Source organism: Pezoporus occidentalis, unplaced genomic scaffold (genome assembly GCF_034315485.1).
Source record: "Pezoporus occidentalis ecotype Australia unplaced genomic scaffold, CSIRO_AGI_Poc_V1 ctg223, whole genome shotgun sequence".
Classification (NCBI taxonomy): domain Eukaryota; kingdom Metazoa; phylum Chordata; class Aves; order Psittaciformes; family Psittacidae; genus Pezoporus; species Pezoporus occidentalis.
This window is the reverse complement of record NW_026914106.1, coordinates 850,100-866,551: the sequence shown is the minus strand read 5'-3', so window position 1 is coordinate 866,551 and position 16,452 is coordinate 850,100. Positions and strand designations below refer to the sequence as shown.

General features: G+C 48.4%; 2 protein-coding genes across 4 annotated transcripts in view; one reads left to right on the top strand and one right to left on the bottom strand.

Moving 5' to 3' along the window:
- Positions 1 to 390: 390 nt before the first annotated feature.
- NCDN (neurochondrin) lies at positions 391 to 4,687 on the bottom strand. 2 transcript variants are annotated; one of them, XM_062620724.1, is made up of 6 exons: positions 4,443 to 4,687; positions 2,555 to 3,541; positions 2,116 to 2,342; positions 1,716 to 1,940; positions 1,361 to 1,503; positions 391 to 1,093 (listed from the first exon to the last, which is right to left on the bottom strand). In XM_062620724.1, exons 1-6 carry the CDS (start codon positions 4,671 to 4,673, stop codon positions 657 to 659), a joined length of 2,250 nt encoding a protein of 749 aa, XP_062476708.1. In that variant the 5' UTR covers positions 4,674 to 4,687; the 3' UTR covers positions 391 to 656. The 2 variants fall into 2 exon arrangements, with proteins under 2 accessions (XP_062476708.1, XP_062476709.1); XM_062620725.1 differs by lacking the exon at positions 4,443 to 4,687 and adding an exon at positions 3,870 to 4,013.
- KIAA0319L (KIAA0319 like) overlaps positions 4,060 to 16,452 on the top strand; it is a 26,006-nt gene continuing 13,613 nt past the window's right edge. Inside the window, exons 1-5 of one of the 2 annotated variants that reach the window (XM_062620722.1) lie at positions 4,060 to 4,434; positions 5,611 to 5,777; positions 10,026 to 10,714; positions 15,000 to 15,291; positions 16,017 to 16,118. In XM_062620722.1, the coding sequence (XP_062476706.1) occupies positions 5,636 to 5,777; positions 10,026 to 10,714; positions 15,000 to 15,291; positions 16,017 to 16,118 (1,225 nt within the window). In that variant the 5' untranslated portion in view covers positions 4,060 to 4,434; positions 5,611 to 5,635. Of the gene's footprint in view, positions 4,435 to 5,610; positions 5,778 to 10,025; positions 10,715 to 14,999; positions 15,292 to 16,016; positions 16,119 to 16,452 lie in introns of those variants that run through there. The other variant, XM_062620723.1, reaches the window with a different exon arrangement.

Sequence of the window (16,452 nt, the reverse complement as noted above, 5' to 3'; positions counted from 1 at the left end):
GGTGCTTAACAGGGAACACCGGGCCATTTCAAGTGTGCTGTGGAGGGTTTCTAAACATACATTTGGAATTATGATGATGATCTGGTGTCAGTCATGAACAGGGAGTTGTTGTCCCATATGGCGCAAGCACGTTTCTACAGCTTCCCATTGGAAGGGGCCAGGTCTGTGCCAAGTCACAGGGCACTGCCATCAGTAAATATTAAAGCTGTCCCTGTTCCTGCTTTTTGCAGGTTTCTGTGTGTAGTGCCAAGTTGCTTTACATGTTAACACATGCAAGCCTCCGACTTAAAGTGACACCCTTGCTGTGACAAAACTGGGAGTGTGTTAATGGCAGAAGCAGGCAAGCTCTGAGGGCCCTGGGCAGAAATAAATCCCAACACTGCAGGAGTATGAAAAACAAAGCAACAGAAAAACGTCTTTAATAATACAGGCTGCTTTTGAAAAGAAATAGAGGGTCAAGTGGGGGTATGTTGAAACGTTCTGAGGCAGCAAGAGCTCTGTGCATCAGGTTGGGCAGCTCATCTCTGCCACATCACTCCAGGTTTAGGAAGTCTGGTAGAATGTGGTTTTATCCCCATCTGGCACCAAAGGGTGTGGGGCAGATGTTGACCAGATCTTGTGCTGACTGCTCCCCACACCAGGGTGCTGCTGGCTCTTCACTGCTCAGACAGACACTGTTCCAAAGCTGCCATACCATAGAGGTTGGCCCACTCCCTGCCGTGGTGTGACAGGATCACGTCCCTGCAGGGCTTGCTGGCTCTGGCCAGCTCCACCAGCACCCCCTGGAAAGCAGCGATGAGCTCAAAGTCCACCGAGGCTGCAGCAACACGGGTCAGGAGCTCGGAGAGCCCTTCCAGCCACTGCGCCTGGAGCACGCCTTGTGGCAGCCAGGGGAAAAGTGGGATGCAGCCGGCCAAGGCCTGCATTCCCAGGAACCAGAGCTCACTGATGTCAGCCCAGGCACTCGTGTAGGCAGGCGAAACAGCCAAGGTCAAGCTGTCACTGCCAGGCTCTGCTTGGGCAGTGTGGGCCTGGGATAGGAAGGAAATGGCAGCCCCAAAGAACTCCTTGGTACGCTGTGTCCCCTGGAGAGCTGGAAGAAAAAGGAATTATTTGATACAGAGCACCCTTCAGTGTTTCTGTCTGCAGCAGGGCTTTTGGAGAGAGCAGGATACCCCCCTCCTGCCTGAGAAATCTCTTAATCCCAGTGCATCAGCCTGCTGTATTTCCTGCCTATTCCTTACTCCACCAGGCTTTTGGTTTTGCCACTTTTCCAACTACAAACTGGACCTGCTTCCCTCATATTTGCCTTCTCCAGCCCAATCAGCCAGAGTGATTTGCCAATGGGAACTCCTCCTACCTGTGGAATCTGCAAGGATCCTGGCCATCATCAGGCCCAGAGTGGCAATGTTTGCTGCTAGAGCCAGGTGATCCTTCTGGGGCAGCAGAAGTGGAAGAGACTTCATCAACGTGTTCATCAAGGAGCGAAAGGTTTTGTCTTGCCTAGAGAGAAAGCAAAACCTGAGCTGTGCTTCCTGAGCAGAGCCAGAAGCACCTGGAAATGTCAAGGTTAAATGCAGCACCAAAAAAGTAATGTAACTGCTTTTGAAAAAGGGACATCCCTTTTTAGCTTTAACAGATCCTGTAAGCTCACTTCACAACGTCATTGGGAAGAAAGAGGGTGCAATTGGAGCAAGCTCTTGTGGCTCCATTACCTGATGAAGTCTGGTGCTGTCACAACCAGGTTAAGGAAGATCCCACACATGGTCTGCAGACTCATTTCAGTGCTTGTCAGTGGAGTCAGGGACCCAGGCTTGGAGGTCAGCACCTCCCACTGATGGAGGAAGTACTCACACAGCAGTGCTGGTGCCCCTTCTGAGATGAGGATGTCCCGGGGCCTGTCCTCTGCTGTTAAATGGCAAAAACCAGGTAGCAGAAGCCTGGAAGGGGAAAGAAATTAGGAGCACGAGGTAGAATGGGTCTAAGCCCTGCATTTAATCCAGCTGTGGGGGGTAAAAAAAGAGCCATGGAACTGGCACTGCAGGGAGAATGAAAAAGAGAAGATTTGAGCAGGCTTGTGCTGAAATGCATCAATTCTGTGCTAAAAATACACACCTCAGAGCATCCTGGGGTAAGCCAGAGCCCTCGGTGCTGACCACCTCTGGCTGGGGAGGACTCTGAGCTGAGCTGCCCTCTTTGAAAAGCCTTCTAGCATAAAGAACAAGGAAGGGCAAGAGCTCGCAGATTTCCTGCTTGAGGGAGGATGTCTCTTCTGCCATCCAGGCTCCAAGGATTCGAACAGAAGCAAATATGAAAGGATCTTGTAGCTCCTCCTGTTTAACCTGCATGAAGAAGCAAGCAAACAGAAAATGATGTTCGGGCCACTGTTCTATCGAGCTGCTGTAGGTATGAAAACTGCAGTGGGCCCAGATGCAGTTTGCCTCTACACAGCCATGAGCTGCTGAGCACCCAGTAAGCATCCTGGTTAGCAGCTGTAAAAGCCTCCCCAAGAAACACACAAAAACATGCTCTTTGCTTGCAAACCCTGCATTACCTGCCTCAGGTAGAATATTACAGCTCCAAATGCCTCCTCCATGATCCTCATGAGCTGCATTTTCTGCACCTCCTCGAGCAGTGGTTTCTCTTCTCTCAGGCACTCCTGGATCCCCATCTCAATAAGGACATAGCAGGCTGTTACCACTTCTTTCTTCCCCTCCACCTCCAAGGGATCTGGCTCCTCTAGGGTCAGGCGGACCTCCACACAAGCCAAGTTCACCAACAAGGCCAGGAATTTGCTTCCAGCACTGCCTGCTGGGATCCACTCTGACCCATAGGCCTGCAGGAGGCAGGCAGCAAGCTTGAGGGCAGGGTCCCGCTGCGACTGGCTGAGTTTACTGCCCAAGATGTTAGCCAGCCCTTTGTAAAGCCTATGGAGGCACTCAGAGCCCTGTGGGTCCTGTGTGAGTGGTGGTGACAAGGGGATGAAATGAGGCAGAACCTTGCACAGCTCGAATTTGGTCATGTCTTCAGTCTTGAGGAAATCCTCGGAGAGCTTGCTCAGCACGGCCAGGAGGTGTGGAGCATCTCTCTGCCAGCACTTCTCCTCTGCTATGGCCAACAGCCCCAGGAGCAGAGCCAACACACGGTCAGAGCCATAACTGCAATTCACATATGCCTGGCACAGGGCAGACACTGTCCCTTTGGTCACCAACTCTCTGGGCCCCCTGCTCGTGGCCATGACGGCACTGAGGCACTGGTATACATCATCAACCATGGGTGCGCTGTCCGGGTTGCAGGGGGAAACCAGGATGTCATTGAAGGTTGGGATTTTGTTCAGGATCTGGGAGTGCGCCGCTAACTCGGGATCGGTGCAGAAGCATGCCAGCAGAGTAAGGCCCAGCGCCCGGAAGGTGTGATCGGGGCAGCCGGGTGGGGGCTTCCCAGACGCGAGCAGGCGAGTGGGAAACGTGAATCCAATTGCATCAAAGATCTGGCGACGGGTCTTGGCGTCTACTTCTCCAGCTCTGACCGCTTTGGTCACCTGCAAGGCAAACCAGGGGTGAGCACTGCAAGCGGTTTGCAGAATGTACAGGGTTCAACAGGCAAGTAAGAAGCCTTAAACAGCTTTTATTAGCGCAGAGAAGCACCCGCTGAGCTGGGCGCTTGCTCTAAGCGCTAACGGGAGCTTTCCCAGGGGGGTTTGGGAGCGTGGCAGCACGCATGACCCCTCAGCGCGCCCGGACAAGGCCGGGCTCCTTCTGCCTTGCTGATGGGACCATGAGGGCTCTGAAGCGCCTCGCCCCGAGGCTCCCAACGCCGCTCAGCCCCGACCTCCGCACACGCCGCCCCCCTGCGCCCCGGTTCCTTACCAGGAGCAGGGCTGCGAACTGCTCGCTGTCGTTCCTCGCGTCCCTGAGCACATCCAGGCACCGCCTCAGCGCGGAGCTGCCCGCGGCCTCGGCCATGGCCCGGCGGCCGCAGCACGGACACGGAGCGCACCCGGTAGCACGTCGGGCCCTTTACCGATGCCCCGCCCCGTTCTGCCTTCCAGCCAATCCACGCGCGGCTTCCGCGTCACAGCCCAACCGCTTGCCGCCTTGTTGGGCGGTCCCTGAAGCCACCGCCCCCGCGCGGCCTGTGGGCAAATCCCCTGTGGCTGCGCGGCCTCTTGGCCCGCTGCTGAGGGAGCGCCGGGAGCACCGGATCCGCAGCTCCGGCACCGACCGACGGGCGCCGGCGGAGGCCGTCCCGGTTCCGGGAAGCGAAGGTTCAGCTTCCGGGTGAGGGGTGAGCGGGTGCCCGCTGCTGGCGCCATGGCCGCGGGGCAGGAGGCCGCGCTGCCCCCCGGCCCGCCGCGCTGGAGGCCCGGCCCGGTGCCGCCGCCCGCCTGAGGCTGCCGAGGAGCCGCTGGGCTCGCCTCGCCATGCGCCCCTGGTACGTACCCGCTGCGCTGCTTCCTCCCGCTCCCGGCCCTGGGGCTCTGACAGCCAGCTCCGGGCTGGGGCCTCCGCTCTCGGCGTGTCCCGCCGGCCGGGCAGGAGCGGGGTAGCCCGGCTGTTCCTGCGGCCTCCTGCACCGGGCCGTGCCCTGTGAGAGCGAGGGGACGGCGGAGCGGAGCCCGGGAGGGGAAGTTCCGGTACCGACCCGTTGGCAGAGCAGCCGCGGGGTTCCATCTCCCATCGCGAAGTTTTCCTCCCGTGTGCGTCCTTCCCGCAGCTCACGCTCGTTGCTGCCGGTTGGGAGTGAAATTCCCTTGGGGGTTAACAAACAGGAGTGTTTGAACAGCGGGCTGGTGGGTCTGGCTGTCAGTGAGAACATCCCCCGTGTTCCCTGTGACTATTCCCTTTCATTCTCTAGAAATGGCAGTTTTAACTGCTTGTGCCTAAAGGCGCTTCACTACTCTTTAAAATCAGACCCTATCAATTACTTGTGAAGTAATTTGTTTTCATTTCACATCATCCAAAGCTAATTTACATTTCAGTACTATATGAGGCTATAAAAGAGCCTTTGGCATTAGGAAGGCTGAGAAGGGTTATCATTGTTTTTGTGATCTCTGCCCTGTGAAGCAAAGCCCGAGACGAAGCACGTCTTCAGCGCCCTGTTTCTCAGTGTTGCTGTATTCTTATTTCTCTTTGTTTCTGGCTGGTACCAGCCTGCACCAATGTGCAGGCGATGACATCTCCAGCAGATGTGCCGGGTTCATCAGAGCCTGTGTTTTATGCTCGTGTTGCTCTTGGGTGTCTGTTCCCTGGGGTGTATTTGGAACTGGAATTTCTCACAGGTATCTTTGCAATCCAGCAGACTGCATAGTAGATATATCGGCTGTTTTGCCACTGAAAGTGTGGGGTTTGGAGGAGGAAATCCCAAGGATGAGGGGAAGGGCTCTCGTGGTAGTCTGCTGTGGCTCAGCACTGGGAAGTTTGCTACTCCAAATTTTGCTCCCGTATCAGATGTTGGTAGTTACTGAGCAGCAGCTGGACTAAGTCACAGCAGGTGAGATGTTCCTTTACCTCTGCAAATGCTCTGTGCTCTTTAGAGCGTCGCCAGGATCAGTGCAAGAACATACCAACTACCAGTGGATGTTTTGTGTTTCACCTTATGTGTTTCTAGAACCCTGCTGCTGCCCACAGAGGCCATGGAGAAGAGACTGGAAGCCAAGTTCAGCATTAGCGCCCGATTTCTGTCACGACACTGCCTGGGAAAAGCTGCAAGGGAGCAGGGAAGTCTGCAGCTGTTCTACCTGTGCGCTTGCCTGTGTGCCTTGTGCTCCTCAGCAGGTGAGAGTCTCCTGTTCTCTCTGGGATCTTGCCTGTAGTTTTTGTGATATTGTCCCTCTCACTTGTTTAAAATACTCTGAAAGTGAAATTATTGCAGTTACTAAATGAGCCATCAAAAGGGTGGGAAAGATGTGGGGTGTGGTGGGATTCCTTCTTCTAACCCTAACTTGCTCTGATAAGGACCTGTTACTTTGAGTACCCAGGTGGTCAGCCGCAAGGATCTGTCTGTCCCACAGCTACTGTAGTGGAAAATACCTGGAAAATTATTTCATCTGAGGATTACTCAAAGCAAGTTGGGAAGGCAGGAATGGTTTTTCAGCCCTCAAATGTTTAACACTCCCCAGATGCTGTGTGTCAATAGTCTGTATTTGCCTATGGGCAGTTGTGTTTGCTTTTTTATTTCCTGTTCAACCTTGAGTTACCAACCTCTTGCTCAAGTAAATAACTGAGTGAGTGGCTTGTATGGGGCTTTCATGTAATGGATTGTGTGGGGTTTTGCTTGTTTGTTGTCTGGCTTTCTTTTAAAGTTCAGATCCTGACCTGATTCTTAAGCAGCTAATTTAGAACCTGGGAAGATGTATTTGTATTCCTGGCCTAGCAAAGGGCACTCAGCACTGTGTGTTTGGATGGTGTGTCATGTGGACTGTGGGTTTCCTTGTAGACTGGACTTCCTGTGTGACATTTCCTGCCTTTAATAATATCGTAGAAGTATAGAACTGTGCATCCAGTGTCACTCCAGGAATGTCTTCTGGAGAGTGCCGCTCTATTTGAGGGCTGGTCTGTGTGGGAGAGTTAAAGCCATGAAGTGTATGGAAAGAAATCTAATTATATGTGACATAATTATCCCAATGTGGGGACATTTTCCATTCTAGAGTTCTTGTCCTTTTGGCCTTGTGTCACTTTAGGAGCAGAGTTTGATAAGCTGAGGAGGAGTTGTGGCTGTGGAGTTGACATAATTGGTTACATGTGATGGATTTAAAAAGTCTATAGAGTCAAGTCTTTAATCATTAATCTGATATCAGGAGGGATTAAGTGCCTGAGCAAGCCCATGAACCTGAGCATATTAATAGAAACTGTTCTTGTCCGTTCTGTTTCCCTGCTGTGAGCTGCTTTGCTGGCGCAGGAACTCCTGAGGTCCTGAGAAGAGCAGCAGTTTTTCTACTGATATATTAGGGAATAAAAAAAATGACAAAGCCAATGTTAAGAAGTGACTAAGCACACTCGCTGTGCAGGCATCCTGTGATGTGAGTTGTGCAAGGCTGGCTTGGCTGCTGGGGCTTAGGAGAGAACTCGTGCTCAGGGCTGTTTGTGCTGACACGTTTCTTGTGCTTTTCTCTGAAGCTGCTGGTGTTGATGCTATCAGTGACCAGGTTTACTGGCCTGACCCAGCCTCTGAGTTCCTGTATCTGCCTGCTGTGTGTGGTTTCAGCACAAGGAACTGGAAGGAATAGACCAGACCACTCTCAGGAGGAGTTAGTAACTCTGCTGCTACTTGGAGCTGCCTCTCTTGTTTGGTGCAGGTCCGTGTCCACCTAGTGCAGGTGCTGCACCAGATTCTGTGGGCATTAGCAGAGTTCTGGAAGTGAAATCTGGCCAAAAATATAATTCAGATCTCTGCATCTTGGTTTAGCACTGGGTTAAAAGAGCAGAATGCTCTCAGCATGGTAGCGTTGTGTCATCTGGGCAAAGTCATGGCTCTGGCATGCTTAGGAGAGATGCTTATGAGGATTCAGGGTTTACATTTTAGCTGAATTAATACTTGTGTTATGTGGTGATTTTTCGCAAGGGGTAGTTTTCCCTGGGAACTTTTGGCCCATTCTGTTTGTGCCCCAGTTCTAAGCCTGTTACTTGAGAGCTGCTGCTGAATTTCACTGGGTTCTGTATCAAGCTGATAATTTGAGTGGTGTGTATGAGCCAGGGCTGACATCTCGGCACTGGGCAAGGAGGAGGAGGCGTTTTGGGGATGTAGGAAGCAGTATATTATTCTTTTCACGGGATATGTTAGGGACAGTGCTTCACCTTTAATAGAAAGTTAATTTTTTTAGACTCAACTGAGCTTGAATGGATAAGACCCTTTTGAAATTCCCAGTGATAGTGTTATTCTTTCAATAGCTACTTGTTTCTTTAAGCCTGGAGTGTGTGTGTGTACATACATACAACTTTTGTGTGTGTGCACTCTCCAATCCCATGTCCTGTCCTAATTTCAGACCCATCAGGTTAGTGCCAGGTGCTTGTCCCTGTGTCAGGGTGACTGTCAGTCCAAGCACTCTGGAGTGTAATGAGGCCGGTTGTTGCCCCGGGCAGACAGGCTGCCTGTCTGCTTGCTCTCCAAGGAAGCGCTGTGTGTTGATGAAGTGTGACAAGGATGGTGATGACTTTAAAGGTGCTGATGTCCACCTTGCTCTCTGTGGAGCATAGGCAAAGTTTCATTGACACACTCAAGCAGCTGGATGTTGCTTGAGTGAAGAGCTTCCCCATCTTCTGCACAGTTGTGGGTTCAGACACCCACAGGGAGCTCTGGTCCCCCATCAGTTGGTCATAGATCCCAAGTGCATTCTGTTGCAGCTGATACTAGCTTTCTGGAACCTTGTCTTCAAACTGCCTTTACTCAGCTGGCTTCGCAATAAGCTATAAATGTCACTTTTGTTTCCTGCTTTCTGATGTTTCAAGCCCAGACTTCTCCTTGTGGTGGTGGTAGTTCCTTTTTTTGCTTGAAATTCTTGGTGTAGCAAGAGATTCCACACAAAAGGTAGGTGAATATGGCCATTTTCCTTCATTTCAAAAAAGTGGCTAATCCATTCTGGGTGAGAAACACCATTGTGTGTTCTTTAATGACCAGGAGCACAGAAGCTGTTACACCTGTTTTGGTGTTTGGGATAACTGAATTAACAACAAAAAAATAACAACAAAAAATCTTCTCCACTTGCTTTCTTCAATCATACGATGCTAATCGGGTCACAAAAGGTTATAAAAGTACTGTAACTTTCCATGTCCCCGGAGGTATGGTGCAAGATTAAGGTCAAAGTCATAGCACTTTGATACCACTTTGATTCAGAGGATTGGAGTTCCTTGCCATCTTAGTAGTGTGAGGTTGTGTCCTTGTGGCTGGAGTCCTCAAGTCAAATGGTTCAAGTAGTGCCAGGCAGTGGAGGCCTTGTATGATGTCTTCCAAGAATCATAAAACACACCACAGTGCCATCACTGAATCACTTCTGTTTGGTTTGTGAGGCAGGGAGATCTGTGCAGTCTTTCTCCTCTGCCCCAGCATATTTCATCTTTAATTTGATTGTAACTTGGAAGTGACAGGAGAAGTGGGGTGAGACTTCCCAGGGAGACAGATGAATCAGTAGTCTCTACATCCATGCCTGTTTATTTGTTTAGTTCCAAACATAATGAATGTGGGTATAATGCAACATGAAGTCTGTATTCAGAGTTACTGGATAGTAATGTTACTGAACTTTTTTTTTATATGCTGTCAAGAAACGGGAATCAGGGTATTATAACTGAAACTCAGACTATTTTAATGGAGAAAAAGATTCCCATTTGTGTTATATTCAAGAACTCCACTCTCGACATACAGGGAGCTGGAGCATCTGCATCTGCACTACTTAGAGTCCAGCGAGTTTGTAATCTTCCAGTGACCTGTTATCCCTTGGATGATGAACACAGCACAGCATAACAGCCTCATAGCTCATTAGTCTATTTTTAGGGAGTCCTTAATCTGCAGAGCTCTGAATTTTGGAAGCCTTTAATCCATTGATCCTTGCAAGCATTCTGAATTTTTTTCATGCTAAGAAAAATGTAGAAAAAATACGTAAAGCAGTTGCTGCTTTAGTGCTCATCTGTGCTCTTAAGTGACTTGACTTTTAAAAATGTTTGACATAATTTGTGTTACCATTTTGTGCCTCAACTTGCTGTGTAGCCTCAGCCTCACTGTCCAGGCTGTGCCTCGCAGTCGTCTCTGATACAGGAGCCTTTCTGTTCTCAATTCTTTTGCTGTGGATGGCTTTACTGTCTATTACTGTCAAAAAGGGGGTTGGTCCCTTTGGTAGGAGGTGCAGATTATTGCTTAAAACTTTGTGTAAGTCCCGAGGCCAGGTATAGGTTCTGAGAAGCCTTCATTTTGTTGTCCTGTCCTCTCTCTCCACATTACTCCTGTGCCCTAGATTAATCTTGACAACAGTGATGAATATCTACTGTTACTTTAAAGGGTTGAGAACTGTCTTTGTCTTCCCTCCCCTTTCTCAGATGCAAACTGGAACCGATCTAGATGTGAGCCAGGGAAGATCCTGTTTGGTGGCCGTTTGAGACGGTGGGAAGATCACCATTTACAGCTGCTGGAAGGGTTTCACACCGTGCGCTCCTGTCAGGCTGCTTGCTGCCAGAGCCCCACCTGTGATGCCTTTTGGTTCTTGGAAAATATGTGCATCCAGGTGAACTGCACTGTCCCTGGCATGTGTCAGGCAAACAGGACTGGCTTCTCTGACTCTGTTTTGGTGTTTTTAAAGAAATCAAAAAGCACAGAGCACTTCTTAACTTTTCAAAGGGAAGGTGATGTGAAGACCTGGTTTGACAAGTGGGGCATCCCTGTCAAGAGGACAAAAAGACTGCGGAGGTCATTCCAGAAGCAGAGTGTGGCAGGTAACAGGGTAGAACTCCTGAAAAGGGATATAGCAGTGAGCCCCAGCAAGGAGGCTGCAGCCAGAGCATCAGACAGCAAATCTAGAAGCAGCCAAAATGAAGCAGAGCTCTTGAAGGATCAAGTACTGAGGCGCTTAGTGGCAGACAGGCCTCTTCCTGAAGGCCATCCAAATGAAAAGAAAGACTTGCTGAAAAATGGACAGAATCCAGGAGAGCAGAAACCCAAAAGCCTGTTCCCTCCTAAAAGCAATAATGTGAACAGATCAAGTGATGTGGATGATGCTGGCTTGGCACAGGTAAGTGATTGCTGGGGCTGAAATGGGGCTGCTTTGGACAGCTGTCACCCTTCTGCTCAATTTGCTTTATGTAGACTTTCACTTAAAAGTCCTTAAGTGATAAGATACCTTTCTGGATGCCTTTTTTCAGCCTCTTGTCAACAAGGCAAGGCCAAGGGTGGGGTTTTTGTTTGCTTTATTGGGTGGTAGGGTTTTTTCTCTCCCCCTCTTCCTAGCCAGGATAAACTATCTTTGGAAAGGTGAGCTGAGATGGAGGTCATGGTAGTGCTAATGCTGATCTCTTGTATAATCACAAGGTATATTTGCCAGGTAGAAAGAAAAGCGAGACATGATGTCAGTGGGAAGTGCTTGGGAGCTGCAAACTGTTACCTGTTAAAGTACCTTTTTAGACCCACAAAACTAAAATAAACTGTTTTCCTTTGAGCGCTGAATAGAAGCAATTAAATATGGTATTTTGTGGACTCCTGCATGGAGTTTCCAGTGTACTTTTACATCAGCTGCTTGCTTGGCTTGGCATCTTAATGCCATGTTTTTTCTTCTGTTTTTGAAGACTGCTTCAGGTTCTCAAACCCACAGAAGCTTACGTTGGCATTGGTTGGATGAAACCACTTTAGTCTATTCCAAACATGTACAATGTTAAATTAGTAAATCTAGATGGTAAAGAGAAATTGGCACGTTTACATTGTTAAATGAAGTTTGTAGAAAGAATTCTGCTTTGTGAAATTGTTCCTTAAATACCTTTTGCCATGTTTCTAGGATTTGGCACTGTTGAAGCCCAATGCCTTTATTGTGTAGTTACGTTCTTGTTGTGGAAACTTAACTGAATTTGTTTCTCTCCCTTGCATTCAAATCCTTGTTCCAGGTAGGCCTGTGACTGGTCTGAGCCACCACCCTGCGGAGCAGGATGTGGAGAGCAGCCAAGTGACACTGCTGAGAGCTCCAGGGCAGCCCGGGTGGCATGTGAAATCATGCACTAAAGCTTCACAAATGTTTGGTTTTCTAGAACCCCACAGCTTTTAGGGCTGACTCAAGATCTTTTTCTTCTCCTTACTGGTTCTTGCTGTGAAGGAAGTCCATATCTCTTGACAAAATGCAGGTTCATCCAAATAAAAATGTCCGAGTGAAATACATTGGATGTGATGGAATTCCTGGCAGTCAGGCTTTTGAGATTTAGGATGGAGGTTTTGTGGAGGACAAGGAATTAAAAAATCCACCTTAACTGGAGTATTGAGCTAAAGCTGGTTCTATCCAGCCCTGGGCTAATTCCTTGCTTATTGAACCATCCAACTTTCACCTGCAAAATTATACAGCAAGTTATGCAGCTGTCCTTGCATTTCTGATCTGTGAGCAGTTTAATTCAGGCCAAGGAGATAACATTCAGGGCCGTGTACTTGGGATGAGGCCAGCCTCTGCAGGAGGTCAGTGCTAAAGCAGGGAGTTTTCCAAGTTGGGTTGCTTATGGACCAAAATAAGGCAAGTTACACACATGCTGACATCAGTACAACTTCACCCGGGCTACATTTGGTCTTACTGTACCCATGCTATGGAACCAGAGGTGGGTGAAGGAGAGTGTACCAAGATGAACCAGAGTGCACCCTGATCATCAGCCCTTAACTAAGGAAGAGAATTTGTGCTTTTGCATTAAAGTGACTGACATTTTCCAGGCACCAGGTTTTTTTTCTTCCTTGTTGTAGAAATACTTGTCAATTTTAAAATACAGCGCTTAATAGCCAAGCAGGAGAAGTATTTAAGTGCAGCACTGCTGATGTAAAGGGCTGCTGCAGCACTGCAGCAGCTCTGCAGGCAGACTGGGAAAGGCTGCAGCCTTTAAAGTGGAGTTGCTGCAGCAGAGCCAGAGAGCTCATTCCTGTACTCAGCTCTGACTACCGCTGGCCCTAGCAAGCCCAGTGTTTGACTCTTGGTGTCATGCTTCCTGCTAGTGCTGGGTGCTTTTACCCTATGAGGGAGGAGCCAGCCAGCCAGCCAGCCCAGGTTTCGTGACATTAACCACATGTTTGTGTCGGGGATCTTTACAAAGAGGTCATCTAGGACACAATCTAAGCTGAAGAGCCTATTTTGTAAATTCAGACCAGGCTTAGCAAAGTAAGGCCCATTGAAATTAAAAACACGAAAGAAAATTCTACAGATATTCTGCTTTCAACACAGGTTCAGTGTGGGTTCTGATGCGTGTAGCTGTTTGAGTTCTGCCTTACACATGTAGGAGTCTCAGACACCAGGTCACTTGTCCCAGGCCAAAGGCAGCAGCTGGAATCAAAAGTGTCTGATACTCCTATGTTCACTCAGGCCAGTATGCTACTTCTCTCTACTTTCTAAGCTGATGAGGTAGGACAGCTGGCAAACTTCTAGTCTCTTCCTCCTTCATCCCCAAGAATGAAATCTTCTGTTCTGTGCTTTGAAGAATTCAGGGTTATGGAGTAAAGATAAGAAATGTCTCAGCTTGCAAGCATGAGGCATTTTTGACTGTTACTTTGCCCCAGGCAAAGCTTATCTAATTCCAGCTCTTCTCAGACATTTGGCTGTCAATTCATCCCGAAGACTTCTGGAAGGAAGAGGATCTCTGTTAACTGTAAAGTGGGTTATTTTAGGCATTGAAAAAGTAAGTCAAGGAAGTATCCAACTCACTGAAAATGTTACCAAAGTGGAGCCTTGGCTGCTGTGCCCAGCAGGTAGATGCTGGTCTGCTAAGCAAAAAGTGGTGTCGCATACTGGTATGAAGTCAAGCAGACCTTCTGCTCCCATGCAAAGTCTGTCTTGAGTTCCTGCTCCTCTTTTCATGCCAGTATTTCTAACCTGGATAAAAGGGAGACAGTATCCCGAGTTGACCAGAGTTATGAATGGGTGCAAAATGATACTGCTTGGGGCAGCCACAGTCCTGAGCCTGCCAATGGGGAGCAGAACACAGCAGTGTGCCGGATTTTGCCTGTATCTTTGTTCCAGAGAATCCATACTTCTGTTAAAGATAAATCCATCAGCAAGTAAGCAAATAGAGAAAAACAGCTCGTGTTTGTTACATTAGCAAATAGCATTTGATTCTTTGGTCCATAAAGCTGAGATATTAATCAAACCTACTGATGGATTGAGATGTTTTATATTTGGTGACTGAAGGAAAGTTAGCTGAGAGATGGGAGAGAAAACAATTTGCCCAACTGCAAAAAGAACTTCTTGCAGAGAAGCCTTTGCTGCTTTTGTTGCTACTCTTGGCTGGCTGTTTAATACATGCAACATGGGCTGAGTTTTTCAGCGGGCATTTAGTGTTTTCTGAAGCCCAGCCCATTCACTGAGCAGCATTTGGCCCACTATGGTCTAAAGCATTTTCCAGTGCCTGTTTCCTGGCCTGAATGCCCAACAGCATGGTGTAAAAGCTTGAGAATATTTCCTCCAATATGAGCTTTTGATCAGCTCCTCTAGGGGTAGGTAATTCAGCTCCAAAACACTTCCCAAGTCTAAGATGGTAAATGGCTCCATTTGAAATATTTAGCAGATGTTCTCAAAATAGTTAGCTCAACAAAATCTGCTGCACACATGTTCTTCATGGTGGAAAGCAAATTGTCAAGAGTATTGCCTGGCAGGCTAACAGCTAGAATGGCGCTGGGTATTGTAAAAGGAATTTTGTGATGAAAGGAAGGAAATTGTTCCTGACACTTTGATTGTTTTCAATAAAGTGCCTCATCCTGTATGGATGTGAGCAAGCTTTCTGCCCTCCAGCTGAGCTCCCTGCCCCAGCAGCATCTCCTGTGGCATGCACGCAGGGAGCTGCTTGGGGCAGCTCACCTTGCTTTGAAGAGTGATTCTGAAATGAATTTCCTCTTGCTGCAGTGATTTATTATATAAAAATGCCAGTGCAATCCTCCTGCTCCCTGCTTGCCAACTGCACGGCTTTAGAATACATGGACAAAATAGCCCAAATGGTCCCTGTTTCATGCTTCTGTCTTACCCCACCTCTCTTTTAGCTCCACTCACTGCAATTATGAGCCTAGATCTTTCGTTGTGTTTGCCACATGAGCAGCCATGGTACTGAAGGTGCTGTAGTTAAATCTGTGGTCTTAAGTAGTGTTCAGCTGATCTAGAAATGGCCTGCTGTGGAGAAAGAACATGGAGAAGCAATGCAGAGGAGAAAAGAGGAAGCAATAAAATACCCTGCTTCTGGGAAAAACAAACCAGGGACTTTTCAGCCTCTAACTGGAGGAGGTGAAGTGAGCTTAAACACAGGAAATAAAACTGGCATTCGGTATTCAAGTCAAACTAAGACAGCTTTTTCCTTTAGATCCATGCAGGAACATCTGCACCAGAACCATCAGTGTTGGCTACGTTCTCCAGTCCTGTAGCACAGGGCTTGACAGCCACAGGGAAGACTGAGAAGCCTGGGCAGCCGGATGATTCTTTGGTCCATCCTCACTCCTCAGATGTGTTGCCCACAGTGAGCCCTGTGCCAGTGAAAAGCACAGCGAAGATGCAGACAGCTACTTCTGTGCCAAGTGGAGTTCCCACAAATGGCAGTGTTCCTACAACCCAGACCACCACTGCTGCGTCACCAAGTACTCCTGCCACCACTCCAGGTGAGAACGTCAGCACCCGAAGTGCAGTCAACTTTCTGGTTACCTTAATGCTACAAACAGGAAGGAAATTGCCACTGGCTGTAGTTTTCATAGTCTTTAACCACAAGCTGCCTATTTGAAATGAAATGGAAAGACAGGGATTGAAAAGAAAATACAAATGAAAGGACCAGGATTGAATGTTGAGGTCCCATGCTCGGTGACGTAGTTATGCAGTTTAAAAAAAAATCTCAGCCCCCAGGCAGTGTTTCAAAAGCGAAATACCATGGATTCCTCATCTATTTATGAGGGTCTGGAGCTGCAGGTTGGTAAATAGCAGTGTTTGTCTTGCTGTGTCATGGGGCTGCAGCTAGGTTCACTGCTGAAAACCTGTCAGGTAAAACCCTTTCCATCTTTCTGGGCCTGGGTGAATAGGTTCCCCTATACAGGGCCTGAGGTCATGTTTCAACCCTTTAGAAAGGGAGCAGGAGCTGCACAGAGCCTGCAAAGAGGGAGAGGTGACTGAGCCATTTTGGGCTTGTCTTAAAACTCTAAAACCCTATTAGTGCTTTTGCATTAACAATGACAGTGAAACTTGAAACAGGAACTATATTGAGTGATGGATTATTTACAAAATACAGCCATTTGTAGCTGGTTTGCATTCCACAGACTCTGAAACCAAGGTGGTTTTGATGTACCTATTTAATTATGTTCCCTGTTCCTCTCTCAATTCTGTTTCTCCCTCTCAGTTATGAAGGAGCTGGTGGTTTCTGCTGGAGACAGCGTCGAAGTGACCCTGCCAAAGAATGAAGTTCAGCTGAATGCGTTTGTGCTCCCTGAGCAACCACCTGGTAAGGCTTCCCTGGGAATTCTGCTAAGGGCTTGTGATGGTGAAATGGCAAATGGGCATTATATAGGGCATTAAATAAGGATGGTCTTGAAAATGTCTTTTGTCAGGGAACACTTCCCTGTGGATGCTTTTCATCCTGTGCTATTACCTTATGCTGCCTCTCACAGAAAATAGCCAGGCACGAAAAATATTGAAAGTGCTACAAAGTCAGATTTGGGAGATGGCATGTTCTCGAGTGCTATTGAGGAAGCAGTGGATCTTCAGCATCTATTCAGGATATTAGCTGATGGATGACAAGCTGTTTTAGCAAGTGATCTCTCATTTGGTGATTTGGA